This window comes from Nesoenas mayeri, assembly GCF_963082525.1.
Source record: "Nesoenas mayeri genome assembly, chromosome: 9".
Lineage (NCBI taxonomy): Eukaryota > Metazoa > Chordata > Aves > Columbiformes > Columbidae > Nesoenas > Nesoenas mayeri.
In genome coordinates this window covers 4436092-4450942 of record NC_137557.1, presented here as the reverse complement: position 1 = coordinate 4450942, position 14851 = coordinate 4436092, and the positions used below count along the sequence as shown (strand labels likewise).

Genomic DNA, 14851 nt, shown 5'->3' with positions numbered 1-14851 from the left:
TAGTTGCAAAGGCATTAGTGTATTTATTTGTTTTCTGCCTAATCTGGATTTTTTCTGAAGTCTGTTTAACCAAAACCCGTGTGGGTGTACTCTCTTGTTGATAAGAATACATATGTGAAATTGTATCCAGGACAGTCTCATGCAGAAACGTGTACAGAAGCTTCACCTTATTGAAAATGAAGGACTAATTTAAATCAACTGGAAAGAAGCCAGTTCATGTTCCAGTAAAACGAATGCACTGATTTCAGCATTTTATGAGCTGTAAAGAGCAGAGTAAGCTCATTGTTTGTGAAGAAACAATATTTGTTTTTTTGCCTTTAGTCTCTTTAGGAAATAAGATTCACATCTAGTTTTATTGAAGGAAGGTCTTGATGCATGTTATACCTGTGCACTACATAAAAGCCACAAGCAATTAGTAGCAAAATGGACGATTTCAGCACTAAACAAAAAATTGACATCATTGACAAGCGTAAGAGAAGCAGGGGAGAAGTAAAAGATTGAAAAACTAAAGTGGTGAAGACTGTTGGCCAGATGCCAGACAGAGAATTTGGAATAGTTATACTATGACTTAGTAATGGCTTAAAGAGCAATACAGTAAAGGCTTTAGGGACTCCAAATCGCTACAGAGTATGAAAATTGATGCCTCTGGTACCAGAGTGATAGACTAAACTACTCACATTGGCACGGTATTAAAGGTTCGGATTGTTTATTGCTGGTTTTTGCAAGATAACCAAATTTCCTCTGGGATTAGCAATCAAGCAAGCTAATTCCTCAAGAAAAGATTTAATCGCACAGCATAGTTTAGAATAGGAAAAGAAATAGCCCCTTTTTACCTTATTTGAGCATTAGAAGAAATCTGTTTCATGTTTTTTTTTCCAGAAGTGTTTAATTGTATTGTATTGGCAGCACATGAAACAATAGAGTTATTGCTCTACTGTTTTCAAACTTCCCAACTTTGCATGCAACAATTTTAAAAACATGGGAATCAATTACCCTAGCTAATTTGATGTCATTAACTCTGACATATTATGCTTACTCCTAAAGGCAGTATTTTAAATATAAATCCTTATGTGAATTACAGCTAAATAACCCACCGTAGAAGTGACAACTCCATTCCAAGAGCACAGCTCTCCACTTATGCAGGCAAAAACTCGTCTTTGTTTCAGGGAAGGTTGTGCTTCAATAGGGACCAAAGAACTGCGGTTGGGTACTGAGACTGAACCCAGAAGGTTCTTCATGTCTCTTAGGACAAATCTTACATTTCCAGCTATTAACAAACCCTTTTCTATCCACTTTTATTTTTTTTTAGATGCAAATACTGCGACAGATCCTTTAGCATATCTTCTAACCTGCAGAGACATGTGCGTAACATCCACAATAAAGAGAAGCCATTCAAGTGTCACTTGTGTGACAGGTGTTTTGGTCAACAAACCAATCTTGACAGACATCTAAAAAAGCACGAGAACGGGAATATGTCTGGTATGTATGCTTTTTCCCTCCCCAGTGTGTCCTACATACCGCCAGTGTTCAGACACAGGGACAGCACGTTCCCTTTCAATGCTCCAGAGTGTCAATAGGCACACGTTGCTCTGTGCTGCCTGCTCCAATGAGTGGGTTTTTGGAAAATATGTAAGTGCCTAAGCTCTGCTGACATTTAAAGTGCTTTGAAAATCCCAGCACAAACTCTACCCTTGTATAACTTCATACCACTGGATGATGTCTTTTCTTTTGGTTTTAATTAAGCCAGCCATAGCATTTTGAGAACAGACTGAGAAAATTGGTTTAATCCCATCGCCGCAGTCACTTGGTTCTCAATAGGAGTCCTAAATGTAGAGTCTTAGAGGGTATTCTAAAAGATTTTTTTGGCACCTTGTAAAATATTCCCACTGTTAGGAGCTGAAAAGCATTAGCGATGATGGAGGTAATGGTGCCTCCCAAGCCCTAAAGCAAATCGGTCACCACCCAGTGGCAGCAAAGCAGTGGCAGATAGTGGGTATCATTGGTCTGGTTTAGCTATCTGCAGGGTTTAATGAAAACTCTGCCTGCAGTGCTTTCAGTCTACTTTTTGCTCCACTGGAAATAACCAGGTACATGCAGTGAATATCTTTTCCCTGATGCTCAGAGATAGTTGTCTGTCACTGGTCTCTCACTGCTAATGAACCTGGGTGATTACGTCAATGACTGCTCTGTATTTAAGCAAATCTGCATAATTATTAGCTAAAATGAAGCTCCGTTTGCTCAGTTTAGCCATTGGTCTAACACAGTTATTGATTGACAGTCTTGAAGTCGCAAGGGAACAGGAGGGAGATGCCGAAGTAGATATTTGGCAAAAGTAATGATAAACCATGGAAATAGCACCCAGCATGCAAGCAGCCATTTTGGCTTGAAACTGCCTTTGCCTGTGGATAAGACTTCCTTTCTCATTACTGGTTTTATGGCCAAAAGTTGATGGTTCTATATATCGACTTTTCTGGGTCTCACCCATTTTAACCATTGTTTCAGTTTCAATTTGACTTAAAAAGTTACGTGTTGAAAACGTAAAGGAGCAATGACTAAAGTACTCTATTTTGCTTTAAGGTACTGCAACATCTTCACCTCACTCAGAACTGGAAAGCACAGGGGCAATCCTAGATGACAAGGAAGACTCTTACTTCACAGAAATTAGGAATTTTATTGGAAACAGCAACCACAACAATCAGTCCCCCCGAAACTCAGAGGAGAGGTGAGTTGTGACTGATCTGCCTTCAAAAGGTGCCACTCTTGCAGATTAAACCTGATTTTTCACTTTTGATGAGTTATTTTAGCAACCTGGTTGCCTCAGCTTTCACTGTCTTATGAAAGGAAATGTGTTGGTTCCCTTCCTATTTTGCATGAGCGTATTCCCAGTGGCAGCCACTGGACAGAAAGTCCATGTATGAACACATTTCTCCTTGTATCAAGAGCTCTTAGTTTCAAGTTTCCATCGTTGATTTAAATCTGTTGAAAAATTCCCTCATTTTACATTCTCAGCAGAACAGGTGAATTCTACATTTTGTGGCTAAATGTAGAGAGCCTTAAGATTTAAATGCAATTGAAATGTGTCATTAATAAAGTAGTCTAAGCTAAATTCATGGATCAAATTAAAGATTTTAACTGAAAGACCTTCACCGTAAGTAACTCAGTCCCAAGAAAGATGCTGACTAGCAAAAAGTCCATGAGGCAGCGGGCAGGTGTTGGTAGCCCACAGCGCTCTTGCATCTTTTTCCTACCAAGATTTATTGAGTATATGAGTGTTTCAATTCTTCTGAACTAACAGAAGAGAAACCACTTCTAAATATTCTCAGCTAATAAAAATACAGCTAAGCAGAAAAGGCTGTAGCATGGATATGCATATCAACTATATATATTTGAGACTGGCTATGCATTATTTGTGGTTTTGATTTGGCATTATATGACCAGCATCAAAAATTTCTTATGGTTGGTGACAAACTTCATTGTCTCCTCAATTTCCAGATGCCTTTGTGAAAGGATGAAAATGGTGGACATAACACAATTTCCACAAAAGTATTGGATTAAGTGATTACATGCATATTCAAATTTCATTCCATCTTGATTGGCAATGAGGGCTTGGGATTTTCAGTTTGCACATCTGGTCTCAACATGTCCTCCGACAGGAAGTCAGCAAAGTGAAAAGGTTGCTGGGTTCTGCAGTGTTTCCTTTCTAAATTTGGCACTTCAGACTGCTCTTGATGGATATTTTATCCCTGGCAAATTGCTGCATTTGAAAGCATAATTAGAGAATCTGTTTTCTTAATCACATGGCTTTTGTTACTTTGGTTGTAGTCCATCTCCTTTTCATTTCTAGCAGCCTCAATTGAGCATAACAAGCAAGTTGGCAGCCCAAACAGTGCTCCACAATTTCTTATTTCTGCCTATTTAAATAAAAGATTATAAAGAGATATTGCTCTGATTATCTTAGAGGGGGGTGGCTGCTTCAGCTCTCCTGACTCTGCACAGCTTCAGATTTTTTGATATTGTGATATAAACAGACCATTCCCTATAGCTTTTTTTTTTTTAGCACAATACTAAACTCGTGACAATCAGCTAAAATTTGCCCAGAAAAGAGATGAAATGATTATGCTTAGGAAAATGATGCTATTGTGTAAGTAACTAGCTTTCACTTGTGTACGCTCCATAAGAACATATATCCATCACAACAACAAGCCCAGCACTAAATACCAAATGCGCTGCTAGGGCTCATCCTTATCTTGCTCAAACTTTTGGTTTATTCCATATTGTCCCACACAATTTGAAGCACGCAGCGTCTAAAGCAAACTGCGGGCAGACAATAAAGTTTCCATTTTTATAACTGTATTCCTGGAAGAGTAAGGACCTTTTGCACAATGAGAACAATAGATGAATCAAGGCCTCCGTACTACGTAACACAGCGGAGCAGATACGCTGCTAGCATGAATTTTTGTGGGTCCAGCAAGTGCGGCCTTTCCACACCACCAGTACCTCTGGTCGTGCATTTGTTGACATGACAGTGGTGCTGAGTTTCTTATAACTCATTTAATGTGAAGGACACGACTCATCTGCGGATGCTCAGAATCCTACAGGGTTGGGGCCGTTAGCAAATGAGCACCTACTTGAGTGTGGGTATTATGTCCTTGATAGAATCCTATAGGAAGTAGTTAAGGGAAGTAATTGAAAGTAAAAGAGAATGTAAGAACAGCAGGTAGTCCAACTGGTTTTCCATGGGTATATTGCTATAATTACTCATTTAATAAGAACAAATACACTTAAAATGCTATATGACCTTTGTTTTCATTACTTCTTACCCTTCAGAAAGGTCAATAATGTAGTACAGCGTGGAGGCGATATTGAAGACCACTCTTCAGGTCTTCAGCTGAAATCCCTTAGGTTCCCATGTGTGTAATCCATACATTCAGTGAAGTAGTATGGCTTCCAAATGAGTGGTAGTGTGCAAAATTAATTATACATGTAATTTTGACTTTAAAACTATGAGTGCAGTATTGGATGTCATTTTTGAAAATGCTGGATCTGATTTTCGGAGTTTCTTGGCTCCTTCTGTTAAAAGTCAATGAGTTGTTTTGCCCAGAATATGTATATGATTGGAAACATGAGATGAAATAATGCGTGAGAAAATTTGGAACGGATATCTGAACATAACTCTGCTTGAACGGTAGTTTTAGGCTTCCAGGATAACAGGAAAATCCCATGCTGATGGCACTGTAACATCCCACTGATTTTTGAGTGGAATTTTGTCCAATACTGCCTAAACATCTGAAGCTAAACAAGATACACAACACAGAAATGATTTGATTCTACTGGGACAGATCCTTTCCAGATCTGCCTCTGACAGTCTGCTGATGAGGAGCTTTCCTGACTGAGTTGTGATGATTGCTTGGGTTTGTTTTGGTACTTTCAGAATGAATGGCAGCCACTTTAAGGATGAAAAAGCCATGGTAGCCAGCCAGAACTCAGATTTGCTGGATGATGAAGAGGCAGAAGATGAAGTCATGATGGATGAAGAAGATGAAGAGAACGAAATTGCAGGGAAAGCAGTCAAAGAGCCTGTTACAAGCGACATGCACGAGGGGACCCCGGAGGAGGATTATGAGGAAACGAGTACTTTGGACATGAACTGCAAAGCTTCCCCTGACAGGTTGGTTCCTTCCGAGTATTGGTGCACCCAATACGTGAAATAAAAACAATAAACCATCCAAGAGTGCCAACACCAAACTGTGTGCTGTGGGAACTGGTCCGAAGTAGCCAGCTTCCCAGTTACGATAGCAACATAGGTCTGTGTTTGGGTCAATACCAGCTCTGTTTTCTGTCTCTTGGTGCAATCTATAGCCCTTAAGAGGAAAAATAACTGTGCTTGGGGAGTTATTGTCGGGTTCTGGGTGAGACAGAAAATGTTCCTGGGAGAGACGTTATCTGCTCTTTAAACTGACCTGGAGCTCCCATAATGGTCTTGTGAAAGGCTGTGGAGACACCAGGAGCGAGGTGACCACCCCCTGCTCCCATTGTCCACCCTCTCTTCTTTAGAAAAGGGGTATTTCTTTTATTTCAGGATCATTGTTCCACAGGACAAGGTGGTTTATAAGTATAAAAAGCAGAAATCGCTCAGATATGTTAATCTAGAAGGATGAGGGAACGCAGAGAAGATTGTTTAATTAACATTGAAAACCTCTATGGTGTTTTTGTAGGTATAAAGAGGAAGAGTATAATAAGACTGGACTTTCGGCTTTGGACCACATAAGGCACTTCACAGACAGCCTCAAAATGAGGAAAATGGAAGAAAATCAATATAGTGAAGCTGAATTGGCAGCTTTCAATACTTCCCAGCTGCCAGAGGACCTAAAACAACCGTTGTACAGGAAATCCAAATCCCAGGTAAAAGCTTAACTCAGTTAAAATATTGTCACCAAATATGCAAAGGATTAAAGTGTTAGTGTGTGGCAGGCAAGGTCATTTCAGCTTCATCAGACAGGGCTGAGCTCCACATCCACAAACCTCAGCCTGCCTCAAGCTCCACCTGTGCTCCTGCTGTACCCAGGAGACACAGTAGGTGCTTTGGCCCCTGATAACAGAGGATTTTCTTACTTTTTTTGCTAGTTTTGTTCCAGTCCGCCACTCTCAGAAATGCCACAATAAGAAGTAGTCGAACTCTCCTTTCAGACAGCCGGCACAGTCACACTTATGCTGTGGGGTTTAGGTGCAGCCTTGTAGGGATGTGACTCGATCTTCTGGCTGCTTTGACTTTTGAAGTCTGTTGTATGTTACCACCTTGAGGTCCCCAGCATGGTTTTAAACCAGCAATAGTTAGACTGATATGCTAACGCTATTTCTTGATTATTTAAAAAAAACCACCCCACATTAGTTAAAATGGAGCTTTTTAGCCCTTTAAAAGATTCTATTTTTAAAAACTGTAGAATGTGCCTATAGAAAAGGTCAACGAAGGAGACTGTGGTATTTGGTGAAATAGAGTACCAGCCAAAGGGATAATTCCTCAGGCTCTTGAAAAAAAAAAGAGCCTCCTGTGCCAAAAATCTGAAGGCAAAGGAGACTCTGGGCCCTTGTCTACTATCAAAGGTTTCTCAGAGCTGTGTGAAGCCAGATGAAAGCAGAAATTATTATTACTATTAGTGAGTCAAAAGTGCCAGTGAAAAGGTTGACAGTGGTTTTTACCTAATGTGTTTTGATATATTTTTTTAAAGAAGTTGAGAATAGTGGTTGTAGCCTAAACGATGCCCCAGCCATGCAGCAGTGGCACGGGTCCAAGCTCAGATCCGCACCGCAGGATCGTGACCTCCCTGTCCTTCTTCTCTCCCCATCCAGGCGTATGCGATGATGCTCTCTCTCTCCGACAAGGACTCCCTTCATTCCTCATCCCACAACTCTCCCAATATGTGGCACAGTATGGCAAGAGCCGCGGCAGAATCCAGCGCCATTCAATCCATCAGTCACGTATGACATTGTGAAGTCTTACCGAGAATGGGACCAAGTCCAAAAACCAGTAGCATGGCTCTTTCATATATGACTATTTAAAAGACTGCTGAGCAGAATGCCTTATAAATCTGCAGGGTCACTCATCTAAAGTCCGGTGACCTTAAACTGAATAATTTTAAAAAGAAAGAAACTATTTATTCTCAAGATTTTGTTTTGCACAGCAAAGGCAGCTGCTGACTTCTGGAGGATCAATGCGACTTAAAAAAACATACAATAAATAAATGCATTTCAGTGGATCATGTAAACTGGGGCCGGGAAAAAGTGTCTTCCAGTTCACCCGGCTTTGAGGGGCAGGGGCAAAAGGGTTAAGACTGCATTGCTACACACATGGGCACTCCTTTAAATTAGGAGCTGAATTGATTTTCTTTTTGTATAAGATAGTTTGACACAGGATTGGGAACAGTTGCTTTTATGTACAAATCTCTTCATTAAAGCTTTATGCATTTTAGCCCTTCAAAGAAAGATAATAGTTCTATCAAATGCACACTATCCATCGTAAATGTAGAAAGAAGTAGCAGGGAATATTTTGTTTTCTCCGTAATTCTTTTGCCTTCTCAAAAAGAAAAAAGAAAAAGGAAAAAAAAAAAAAATAAGAGAAAAAAAAAAGACAAAAAAAGAACTCTGAGAAACAATACATAAGAGGCTTGTGTATATTGTAAACTATGAATGTTCACTACTCCAAGAAGCTAAATCATCCAGATAATTCCGTGAAAGCACCGCATTCATCGACAGCACCACTAGTTCAAATCGTTGTAAGGAGATTTTTAATTTTTGACAATCATGTCACTATTTTGTTGTATTGTTTCCTTTCCCCCTGACCCTCTAATTTCTTCTTTGTGTTGTGTGTACCATGTATTTATTTGTTGGCAAACAATTGTTTGTTGATTCAAATAGCACTGTTCCTGTAACAAACAGCACTGCTCCAGTCCCCCACTGCATTCTGATGTCAGGCACCCATGTACTTCCAAAAAAGAGTGAGGTGAACTGATCTGTGTATATGGGAGTGCAAAACAGTGTTTGAAAATTTCTTACATTCCTCTTTTATTTTATTGTTGCCTTTTAATGAACTAAATAACTAATAGATGCGACTTAGGTTGGTTTTTTTTGGTTTTTTTTGGTTTTTTTTTTGTAATACAGTAAATTGATTCAATTGTATAAACAGATATAATTTCCTCATGAAAGCATGATTCTTCTGATTAAAAAAAAAACCTGTACCCAATATTTTATGCTGGTTGTCTGCGAGCTTGTGTGATGTTCTGTTCATGTTAATCCTATTTGTAAGATGAAGTGTTCCAAATTTATGTTTAAAAAAAATAAATAAATAAAGGAAGGTATTCAGTTATTTTGGGTTGTTTTTTTTTTTTTTTTTTGGCCTTTAGTGAGGGACCAGATTTATTTTTCCTTTTGTTTATAATCTCATTTTGGAATAATCGGCAAGTTGAGGTACTTTCTTTAAATGCTTTGTACAATGTAACTGTTACGCATTTCAGTACATTACTATGGGAGGATCAACTTAAAAAAAAAAAATAAAGGACTACAAAACTGAAGGGATCTTTTTCCTTATTGTCTTGGTTTTGTCTGGGTCAGGGCAAGAATGGTTCATTTTGGGAAGCAAAGACCATGAGGACGTGGGTAACCAGGTGATGGGGCACCGCAAAACATCTTGGACTTGATTGTGCAATTTAGGACCCAATCCAGTGTCTCTCACTTCACCATTGGAGGGTTTTATATCAGTCCTTTAAGCTTCAGAACACTACTTTGGAAAAGAGAAATATTGCATTCATTTGACAGGAGGAAGTGGTGCAAGGTCACCTTCAAATGTTGTTATGGAGCCTTGAGCTGGTGATGGTCTCACCTGCAGCTTGTGAGGACAATGTGGGAAAGCAGCAGCTTGGCTGGCTAATGGCAAAATATCGACTCACAGAAATGATAAAAATCCACAGCTGAGAAGCTGAATTGGCCTACAACCGCATGAAATGAGCTGCTAGGGTCTGAAAAATAAAAACAAAATAAAGAAAATGTTTCAGTTTGAGTGTTCTCTTTGAAATCAGGTCCAAAACACCACTTCTCAACAATCTGCAGAGCAGTAGGCGATGGGATGTCCAGGAAAATCCAATGTTGGCCCAGGAAATGCACATTTTCCTGCTCTCCCATATGCACAGAAGTGCTGCACAAGGCTGTCCTTTCCATTTAAGTGACTCAAAAGAGTGAACGTGACAAACTATGGGGTCTTTTTTTGCAGTGGGACCAAGGATTGCTATCATCAGATGCAAATGTGCTGGCATAAGCGAGCAATGAGGGAATAAAGTGCTGGGAATCAGTAACCCAGGGCAATTAGTACCAAACTGCATATTAAATGCAGTGCTGTCCCAGTGGGAAAGGCACATTAATGCAATATGATTTGCAGAAGGTTTGGTTAAAAGTACCTCACCTCTCAGACTGTTTCAGTACACTAAGAACTCTTGTAGCCCAGCAGATCCTCAAGTTACATTGCAAAATACCCTAAGTGTGTCATTCGTGTCTTTAGCCCAGGTACAGTTTGACTTGTTTTATAACCATCACGTTGTAATGGGGGCATAGACAGAGATGAGTCCAGACCCAGAGAGGACAGGCATGGGTTGCCTTTGGTTTGTACTTACAGCTCCTGAGCCTCATGCACAGGTTGATGATAAGTTGAGACCTACAGGATGGTGGTTTTTCATGCAGGAAACCTAAACCACACCTGGAAGAGACAAAAAATACAAAATAAACAAAAAAAACCCAACATAACAAAAAAAACCCAACCAGCAACACTCCCCCATGTACATGTTCTTGTATGTCTTTCAATGGCCTGAGCCAATAGTCAGGTACATGTAGATAATTGCATAAATAGGCTATTATTTTTAGTGCAGTTAAAGTCACCATGAAACTTGGTTTTAGGTTTCTGCCAAATAAAGAGAACAAATAGATTAATCAAGTCAAGTTTTATCTGCAAACAACTTTCCAGATCATTTTCCCTTTTAATTTGATGCAATGCCAGTTCTTATCAGCTCTGCTCTCACCTGCCCTAGATGAAAGGGGTTTTTGGAGGTGGAAAAAGGGTGGGACAGTTTCTCCTGGGTTTAATGTTCTGGGTTATGGGAGCACACTCCCATCATATAACTGTCAGGGAAAGTACTCCTTGAGCTGAGCTGTAGGGTTAGTTTAACCTGCACATAACCAGGTCTGTTGACCATTGGGGAGTGGTTAACACCATCTCATCAAATCCCTGGGTGGAGGTTTCTTCTCAGAGCCTTGAGCTTTGTATTTTCATCTCAAAGTAGCCCATATGGGGTGCAATGAGCAGAGGGGGGAACAACACAAGGGGTCATTCAATTTGGTGTAGATGCCTTACCATGACCTTGATTTTCATTGTGTTTTCTCAATGGTAATGGTATTCACACAGCAAAATAGCTGAAAAACAAACCCAGATTTGGTTAGCCATCTCACCCCCCAAATGAACAAAGAAAACGGGATAATTTTTGTGTTTGTGTCATACCATCCTTGATGGACCACACAGATGCACTTGTTCAGATGCAAACAGAGTTCTACGTGAGGACCAATGGTTCTGGTTTTCTGCCACAGCGATTATATTCAATACTTTTTCAAAAAAACCCCTTCAGTTTATTTCAGCGTCATCCTACTGTTCACCTCACCGTAGTAGTTTTCCATAAGTCAACAAGGTCAACAAATCATTCCCATGTGATACAGCAGCCTTACTACACAAAGGAGCTGCATATTACCACCTCAGTTCCTATCTACAGAATCTAACAAAGCAGCAGTATGACAAGATGATTAATCAATATTTCACCCTGGCCTCGATCCTCAATACCACTGTGGGTCCGAGTCACCATTCCCTTGTCAGCCCTGCTGTTTTACTGAGTTAACAGCCACATTTGTAGAGTAATGGGAGGGGAAGTTGTTATGAAAGTGTTTGTGAGGCTATTTTTGCTCAGCAATTCAGTTTGGCCCATCACTCCATGAATGTCTTGAACTTTAAAAAATGTCTGTCAGGTCTCTCTCGCTCAGACATACAGAGAATTGCTGCGAAATGCTGGATGCGTTTGCTGCACTCTGCTGCCTTCCAGCTATATTAAGTCTCATTTGTGGTTTTGCTGGTCAGTCATATAGTGGCATGGAAAAGCTAGTTCATTTTAAAGGTGCTTCCAGTAATGATTTAAACAAAACAAAGGCATCCAGCACCAAACAGAAGACCCTTTCTCCATGTCAAAGACCACATACCTTGCCAGGATTCCGGTTACAAGAAAAATGTGTTCTGCAGCCTGGCCAAAACCATCCTCTTTCCCATCCCATTGAAAGGCTATGTAGGTTTTTGAGTATACCTAGTCTTGGCTTCCAATAGCCTGATTAATTCTTCTTTTGTTTCAATACAGAAAATGGTGCCAGCTTTAGGAAAAGATCAGCTTTCCAGTTCAGAGTCACTTAATGAAATCTGGGGAGAGACTGAAGAGAAGAACGTCAAATAAACAGTAAAAAAATAAAATACTGTATTTTTTTTTCCTTCTCTCAACTCAGATTCAATTCTTGCTGGAAAAAAACAATTTTCAGCAAAATTTACTATTTTCCCAGAATGGAGAGTTGAATCAGACTAACACTGAAATATTCCCTGAAGAGATGCCCCACTGTCACACCGCCATTTTGGAACTCATGGTATTTCTTGCAAGACTGGAGCCTTTTTCCCCAAAAATACTGCCTAAATTTTGTTTGGGACAAGTTACCTCCTCAGTATGACCATAAACCAGACTGAACACAAAACCCTTTGCTGCTGTGTGCTGGAAGTAGAGTCTCCTTTTTTTGATCCAGGAATATCCATATTTTAATGGAAATTGATGCTATTTATATCTACAAATCCATTTGGGGATCCTTTACTATGAAAGATTCTGTGGAAACATAAAAATAGTCTCGTATAACTTGCTGGAGAGGAGCTTTAGCAGTATCTGCTCCAGCTGTCTGAGTGGAGGGTCTGACAGAAGGCACCTCCAGAAGGCACCCTCCTTTTTCCTGCTTTATTTTAATACTAATTAATTCCAGAAAGGCTAAAGAAATTTGATGAAATTCTACACTTCTAGGAAAAAGTTTTGCCTGGGAGTGTTAAAGCAGGCCTCCCAGCTTGGTCGGGTCTAGTGGGAGAAGAGGGCTAGTGGTCATTTTGATGCTTAAATTATCAGTAATTAAGAAGTTGATTTTCTGGGATTGAAGAAAATTTTAAACAGCTGCTTCTTTCAGGCCTGTACTCCTCATTTTCATTAACATGTGCTAAGGCAATCTGGAAAATATATTTAGATCTATATTACGCTATGTCAAGACCTCAGCATCTGTACCTTGGGGCAGATACATGTGAGATAGCAGAGGGTAGATGTGCCAGCACGCACATGTGGAAGTGTTCAATTTGTAATATGATTATAGCCTCAAAACAAAGCCTGCTTGATACCTGTGGCATATTTGTTTCATGGTAAGCGCAGAAAATTCTCAAAAATCGTGTCATGTTTCGCCTCGCTGGCCAACTCAAACTAGAGAAGTAGCACTTTAATTCCTGGGGAATCTCTTTCAACAGGCGCGTGTCAAGCCCAATTAAGGTCCAGGCAGCCTCGCGCTAATTGGGTTGAGGTATGCAGTGGTGTAACACGGTTATTTAGCAAAGCAGCCCCTTTGTCCAGGCCAGAGCCCACCCTCACATCAGCCAGTCTCTCTTCCCCAGGGCGACCAGCAGAGAAACTCCTTCTAGAAAATTGCCTGGAAAAAGTTAGCAATTGGAGTCAAAGTGTTTAACAGCAGTGGATAAGACAGCTAAGGCTGCTCAGCCAGCAGCTTACCATGTGGATTCCTGCATTCAAGTTACCATCACGAGACATAAAGGTGGTGAGCTGCATCTTCCACCCATGTAACGCAAGCCGCAGCATCAGCATCCTCCAAAGGTGCTCGCTTGTCTCATCCACAGGTCTTTCTCCGTTCCAAAAATAAAGACTTTTTTCTTACATCAAAGTGTTCATACACTAGAATAGAGAAGAAAAAGAGAAGGTATGAGCTGCTATGTGGAGATGAATTTAAGCATTGAACCCTTCCTGACTTTCAGTGGGACTTGCGTGACTCCACATCCACGATGCAGATGAAAGCAAATAATTGGCAGACAGGTATTAATGATGTTCATTCAAAACTGATTTTTACAAACATTTGAATTATTTAGATCATTCTGATTATGGAACTGGGTGTTTTACTGTAACCAGCTCTTTCATAGAATCACAGAATAGTTTGGTTTGGAAGGGACCTTCAAAGCTCATCCAGTCTAGCCCCTACCATGAACAGGGCAGGTCAGTTTGCTCAGAGTCCCTTCCAGCCTGGCCTGGGATGTCTCCAGGAATGGTTCATCCACCACGTCCCTGGGGAACCTGGGCCAGTGTTTCACCACCCTTGCAAAAAATTTCTTATATCTAGTCTGAATCTCTCCTCTTTTAGTTTAAAACCATTACCCCTCATCCTGTCACAACAGCTCCTGATAAAATGTCTGTCCCTTTCCCTTTCTTGCCTGTTGGGCACCCATTTGCTGGTGTGTCTTCTCTTGAATTAATCTGTAGTCTGAGCAAGGCCAGCGATCTTTTCTAGCACCCAGCCTCTGCTGGCTCATGTCTTAAAGGAGGAGAATCTTCATCATCCTCAGACCAACATGAAGTCCCTGCACGCTGACACGTACCTACCCTTTCTCAGGAGGAAACTCCCAGATACATGAAGTGCAGTCAGCTGCAATCACAACTGTGTAATAAAGATTTAGCTCCGAAGGATTCACAGACCCTCTGCTCTGTGTAACCACAAGCCACAAAACACTTTGCAATCCACTGTAACGAAGTAAAGACCTATATTACAGACCTATATTACATTTAGACTTGATTCCCTGGTACTCTTTTTGGACGCGGCTCTGCTGTTTTTATTACTTAAGAGCTATTAAAATCTTAACCACTGAATGGAGCAACTCATGCCAGTTTTACACTCGTCCATAAAAACTTTGAATGGGAGATCAAGAACTACTTTTTGGAACTAACACCCTGTCAGCTGAGGAATGCCAGAATGAGGTCTGAATTTGTCCCTGTCTCGGCTGAGCATACAGACCAGGCTGAGAGATGCTGAAATGCAGGAGCATGACTTGTAACCCCATTTTCCCCATGCTTTTCTTCTAAGGAAGGACAGAGAGCAGGAAGCCACGGTGACCTCTCCTTCCCTCTTGGGTCAGTCATAAGCCAAGCTCTGCACATGCTACCCTCTGCTAGCTTAGGAAGGAATAAAGTTGGAAGGAAAGTCACTG

At 40.5% G+C, this 14851-nt stretch overlaps 1 protein-coding gene across 3 annotated transcripts in view; it reads left to right on the top strand.

Annotated features, from left to right (window-relative positions):
* MECOM (MDS1 and EVI1 complex locus) overlaps window positions 1-7482 on the top strand; it is a gene marked incomplete at both ends in the record, with an annotated part of 334168 nt that extends 326686 nt beyond the window's left edge. For all 3 annotated transcript variants that reach the window (XM_080349318.1, XM_080349317.1, XM_080349316.1), the window contains 5 exons: window positions 1310-1479; window positions 2578-2722; window positions 5432-5668; window positions 6216-6402; window positions 7348-7482. In XM_080349318.1, the coding sequence (XP_080205444.1) occupies window positions 1310-1479; window positions 2578-2722; window positions 5432-5668; window positions 6216-6402; window positions 7348-7482 (874 nt within the window). The remainder of the gene's footprint in view (window positions 1-1309; window positions 1480-2577; window positions 2723-5431; window positions 5669-6215; window positions 6403-7347) is intronic.
* Between the last annotated feature and the right edge of the window lie 7369 nt (window positions 7483-14851).